At 43.6% G+C, this 6,000-nt stretch overlaps 1 protein-coding gene across 1 annotated transcript in view; it reads left to right on the plus strand.

Moving 5' to 3' along the window:
* ano5a (anoctamin 5a) overlaps window positions 1-6,000 on the plus strand; it is a 30,107-nt gene that overhangs the window by 16,878 nt on the left and 7,229 nt on the right. The window contains exons 4-12 of the mRNA XM_030790016.1: window positions 1,511-1,579; window positions 1,925-2,209; window positions 2,621-2,740; window positions 2,942-3,057; window positions 3,362-3,496; window positions 3,619-3,724; window positions 4,033-4,093; window positions 4,523-4,674; window positions 5,851-5,925. Coding sequence (XP_030645876.1) covers window positions 1,511-1,579; window positions 1,925-2,209; window positions 2,621-2,740; window positions 2,942-3,057; window positions 3,362-3,496; window positions 3,619-3,724; window positions 4,033-4,093; window positions 4,523-4,674; window positions 5,851-5,925 — 1,119 coding nt within the window. The remainder of the gene's footprint in view (window positions 1-1,510; window positions 1,580-1,924; window positions 2,210-2,620; window positions 2,741-2,941; window positions 3,058-3,361; window positions 3,497-3,618; window positions 3,725-4,032; window positions 4,094-4,522; window positions 4,675-5,850; window positions 5,926-6,000) is intronic.

Raw genomic sequence — 6,000 nt, forward strand, 5'->3', positions numbered from 1 at the left:
CATACACACACCCACACATACACACACACACACACACATGCATACATACTCACACACACACACACACGCACACGCACACACACACGCACACACACACACACACACACACACAAACAGACACACACGCACACACACACAGAAACAGCTGGAGAAAACATAAAAACTGTTCATGCAATAACTGCTGATCACTGATTTTTAGGCTGCAGACAGTGATAGGATATGCAGATTCCCAGGGACTGGCTGCAGACAGTGATAGGGTATGCAACACTGCAGGCAGCTAATGACTGCACTGAGTGCACTGGGCTGAGATCGTTTGAATTGTACTGCACTGGTTACCAAAGGAATTCAGCCAAAGATGAAGCATAAGCATAAATTATCTCAGTCATTCTGTTTGCTACTGAACAGTCGCACTACTAATTCAGATGGTCACTCAACAGTCGCACTGTTAAATCAGATAGTTACCAAATAGCCACACTGATAAGTCAAGTAGTCACTCAATAGTTACACCAATAGGTCAGATAGTCATTTATTAGCCACACTGATAAGTCAAATAGTTGCTTAGTAGTCACACTGATAAGTCAAATAGTCACTTAATAGTCACGCCGAAAAGTCAGACAGTTGCTCAGTAGTCACACTGATAAGTCAGACAGTCACTCAGTAGTCACACTGATAAGTCAAATAGTCACTCAATAACCACACTGTTAAATCAGATAGTTGCTCAACAGTCACAGTGCTATTTCGGATAGTCACCCAACAGCTGGACTACCAGCTCTGAAGTGAGCCTTAGTTGTCTGTAGTAGTCTGTGAGAGTTGTACATCACACAGCCCATCTCTGAGTCAGTGACTCTCCTGTTTATCTGTGTAGTGAGTGAGAGTGAAGTGTCTGGGTGGGAAGGAGGAGAGAAATGTGTGTCGAGTCTCACAGCAGAGTGTAAGTGTGGGGAGGGTGAAAGGCCAGTGTTCTCCCACCTTCACACTCTCCTGTAACCAGTTCAGAGTGAGTGTACGCTCTGTGTGTGTGTGTCTGTGTGTGTGTGTGTGTGTGTGTGTGTGTGTGTGTGTGAGGGGGGAGGGTGTCACACATACCTTAGACAGTGAGGGATTTCCCCCTGGAAGTGAACACACTTGAGTTCTTCTCAGAGAACATGCCTTGAGACATGGACAAACCAGGCTTGTTGTTGGTTTGTGTCTCTGTCTGTGTGGTAAGTATACGACATGAGGAAAGGCAGCCACATATGCTTGTATGTGTTTAGAACAGCCACATGCTGGTAAGATACTGCATTCTCTTTCACTATGTGGGGACAATAGCAGAGTTATAAAGAAAGCGATTTTATAATTGTAGGCCTCATGCATGACAGTGTACTGCTGATGTGTACTGACCTTACACTGACCCATAGAGTGTCCCACGTGGCCTTTGACACAGAAGATAGTTGTTGATCAAACAAATGTCGCTGCTTTTTCCTGTTGTGGTAGAGGGAATTAACGTGTGTGTGTGTGTGTGTGTTCACAGGAGAGGAGGAAAGTGTATGAGGCCAATCTACAGAAGGCAGGACTTGAACTAGAGACTGAAGACAAATCAGTGAGTGAAACCACCTGTCACTCATCTCACAAACATTCTTTATCAACCTCACTGTTGTAGTTATATTTATTAGCTGTTTTCATACTGCAGTTCTTATTTCTCAGCTTATTAATATTTGTCAGTTCTTCACCAGTAAATGAATAAGTAAATGAAAGAACACAGTCCTGAACAAACAACAAGACAAAACATCTACACAGTGAAACACATATATAACTTGTATATACCATGACAGACATTATTAATGTGAGGTCCCAGATTTGTTTAAGCCAGTCACACGCCTGGACAAACACTCACTCCTGTGTCTCCTATGCCCATGTGTGTGTGTGTGTGTGTGTGTGTTACCAGGAGTCAGACGACGGGCGAACCTACTTCCTTAAAATTCACGCTCCGTGGGAGGTGTTGGCCACGTACGCGGACGTTCTGAAAATCAAAGTTCCGTTTAAAGCCAATGACATCCCTGATAACAGAGAGATGCCTGCCAAATGGCTCTTCACGCCGCTCCGTCTGCCCGAACATATCATGCACCCCGACCCCGACTACTTCACCTCGCCTTTCGACAAGAGCAAGATCGACTTCTTCCTCATCGATGACAAAGAGACCTTCTTTCCCCCGTCGACGCGAAACAGAATCGTAAGAGTTCACACAGGTTCCCGTGACTGTCTGGACGTCTCAGTCAGATTACCCACATCTTCTCTGTTTTGACAGTGAAACAGTGGAGACAGACTGTCTATTCATTATCTTAAGCATTGGCCAATGAGTTGTCAGATTCAGTGACACTCTTCCACTAAAAGATCAAATCAGTAAATTAGTTAGGAGATATCTAAAGAGTTTTTGGTATCTGAAACATTGGAAATGAAATAAATTAGTCATCTTCAGCGAACAGACTTCATCCGCATGTGTTTTTGTATAAACCTTTTACTATATTAGGAAAGGCATGTTTCAGTGTGTTGTAAACAGAGTGAAGTCAAACCGGATTAAGCAGGTGGATGCTGTGAACTGAACTCTTTGATTTCTCCGGCTGACAGTCTCTTGTCCTGTCAGGTCTACTACATCTTGGCCCGTTGCTCATACAGCAAAGACAGCGACGTCAACAAAGACAAGAAGGGCCTGAAAAGGCTGCTAAACAATGGGACCTACACGTCAGCCTTCCCACTGCATGACGTAAGAATGAAGCTCTCTCATCCCGGGCACTCCAGAAACACTGAACAGGACTGGACAAGCTTGTCTAGACTCTGTTTGTTTATAAACTTTCTGTGTGGTTTTGAATGAGAAATTGGCCATTAAAACTAGACGACCGGTCATAACCTTACCTCTCTCTCTCTCTCTCTCTCTCTCTCTCTCTCTCCCCCTGCGTGTCTGTAGTGTCGGTACTGGAAAAGGTCTAGCGATCCAAACTGTGAGAGTGAGCGCTTTAACCTGTACCGATACTGGGCCCAGTTTTTCCGCTTCTACAAGCAGCAACCCCTGAACCTCATACGGTAAGAGCAACAAGACAAACACTGAAACCATTTCTCCCAAAACTACAGCACAAGTCCATCCAGTTTTCCTTCCAATATCAGACAGAGTAAAGGGACTGTTATCTCTTTGGATAATCATACAGAAATCTGAGATGCGCGGCTTAAAGCAGTGACCTCGCTATAAAATGGCTTGAATCTTTCTTTTCCCTCGGGTTGTGATACAGCTTAACTGTGGTGGTCTTTCTCATGCAAGTGTAAAGTGCCAGAACTTCAGATGTGAGTGTGAGTTTCTGTGTGTTTTTTTGTTTGCATTGGTGTGAGACAGAAAGTACTATGGAGAGAAGATTGGCATCTATTTTGCCTGGCTGGGCTTCTATACAGAGATGCTCTTCTATGCGGCCATCGTTGGCCTTATCTGTTTCATCTACGGACTCACCACCTACGACGAAAATGTCTGGAGGTAAACGCACCAGACGACAGCTCTCTGACCTTCTGACACACGGGTTTTGTCCTCTTTTCATCCCGTGTTTTTTTTGCCCACATTCTCTCTCTCTCTCTCTCTCTCTCTCTTTCTCGCTGCAGTAAGGAGATCTGTGATGAGAATATCGGAGGTCAGATTGTCATGTGTCCTCTCTGTGATAAGAAGTGTGGTTACTGGAAGCTCAGCAGCACATGTAGTTCATCCTGGGTAAGAACACAGTACATGTAGTTCATCCTGGGTAAGAACACAGTGCATGTAGCCCATCCTGGGTAAGAACACAGTACATGTAGTTCATCCTGGGTAAGAACACAGCACATGTAGTTCATCCTGGGTACGAATACAGAGGCTTTTAACCATTCCAGTGTAACGTCATGTATTAGCTTACCAACCCAACCTCTGTGGATAAAGAAGTTTTCATTTTGTGTTGCTTGAGTTCACTTATGTATACATTTCCTGATTTGATTATTGGGGTAATAATTTTGAACGTTTGTGCTTTTTTCACCTCTCCTTTAAAGCAATCCCATTTGTTTGACAACACGGCGACCGTATTCTTCGCTATATTTATGGGAATATGGGGTAAGTGAGAGTTGTGATTTTTACGCACCTCCTGCTATGTTCATCTGTGTGGTTGTGCTCCCTCTGCTGGAGGAAAATGGATGGTGCTTTCTACATGACGCATAATTAGTCTGATTTAAAGTATGTATAAACATCAACTAACAACCTTACGAAGAACAAAATTGAATTAATCAGCTAAAATTGTATAGTTGATCAGAACACAGCGCAATTGATTTGTAAATGTATTCGTAAATTACACTGACAGAAACCATACGCTCATTAGCTGTAACATTAACATACGAGGTGCATTCTAATAAGACTGAGTTCTGTCATGTGAAAGTATTGCATAACTTGAAATAACTTTTCTGGAAAAAAAAAAGTAAACTTGCCAAGTGTAGTCTTGCTAACATGAACGCTGGCGTTGCTTGTGTTGTTTGTCTCGGTGTGTAGTGACGCTGTTCCTGGAGATGTGGAAACGGCGACAGGCTCGGTTGGAGTATGAATGGGACCTGGTGGATTTTGAGGAAGAACAGCAGCAGCTACAGCTCCGACCCGAATACGAGACCAAATGCACCAGCCGCCGACTCAACCGCATTACCCAGGTATCGCACAAACGCACTTTACCGAAGCCTGTGCTTAGACCGTTTTGTTTTTACATTATTTAACTGCATTGTTTAGTAATGAATTTATTATTATTTGGGTACATGGATGATTAAAAATATAGCATCCATGATATTAAATATTGCAGTAAAAACAAAATACTGTCAGATGATTTTTGGTAAAGGTCCATGTTATTTGTGTGTTTTGTAACTGATATCCCCGCTGATAAAGGTTTGGATATGAGTGCTTTAGCATTTTATTCTCAGATTATACCAGATTATTTGCACACACAGGTCACAGTGTTGTCTTGGAATGCACTGTTGCTGCACTCTGTACCTTTTTAATTTTATAAAACTAAACTTGAATTTCTGTTGGTAAGATTTTTTTTTTTTTTTAACTTTTTAACAAGGGTCCTTTCTGTTATCTGGCCTATTATAAGGCATGGTCAGTGAGAGACAGATAATGAGAGAGAGAGAGAGAGAGAGAGAGAGAGGAGTGTTTAAGTCAAAATATCATTGATTGTAATGAGTTCTGTGTCAGTTCAGACGGTGTTCTGTTTGGACTGTAGGAGCTGGAGTGGGTTGTAGTACGGACGGCCACTGATGTAGTGGGTAAACTGGTCTTGTGCTGGTCAGTTATGGTTCTATGGGTAAGGCTGGCACAGGAAGGACAACGTGGATGTTTGTATGATGTGTGTTTGTTTGGCAAAAGCAAACTGTTAGCAGTCTGCCTGCTTAGCCTGCGCTGCTAGCCTGGAGAGCTGTCTGACAGCCTGAAACTTTCACTGAGTTTTACAAGCGTACTTGGATTCATTTGATCTGAATGAATTTGAGAAATGCTGTCTATGATTAAATTTAGCATGTAAAATGCCCCTTGATGCATCATGGATGAAATAAGCTTTGAAGCCCCAAGTACAACAACAACAACAACAACAACAACAACAAAATGTTCTCCAAATTCTCCAAAAACTTCCATTTGTGGAACCATCCGCCAGGGCTTTGGGGCGGGGGGGGTTCACGGTCTGCCAAGCCAGCTCAGAGAGCTCTCGGCTGGGTCTAACTATTGCCGAGTGTGGCCTGTGGGGCCCGGAGGTGAGGTTGTGATGCTGATGTTGGTGGTGGTGGTGGTAACCATAGCGACTGACAGCTTTATCCCTGCTTTGCCTGGTTGCTGTGTAGGAAATGGAGCCTTACTTACCCGTAACCAGCAAGTGTGCCCGCTCCTTTCTGTCTGGAGCCACCGTCCTCTTCTGGGTGAGCATCGCCCTACACCACTCCTCTTCCTCACCCCACATCCATGCTCTTCATCACAGTCAGCACTAATCATGT

Source organism: Chanos chanos, chromosome 13 (assembly GCF_902362185.1).
Source record: "Chanos chanos chromosome 13, fChaCha1.1, whole genome shotgun sequence".
Classification (NCBI taxonomy): Eukaryota; Metazoa; Chordata; class Actinopteri; order Gonorynchiformes; family Chanidae; genus Chanos; species Chanos chanos.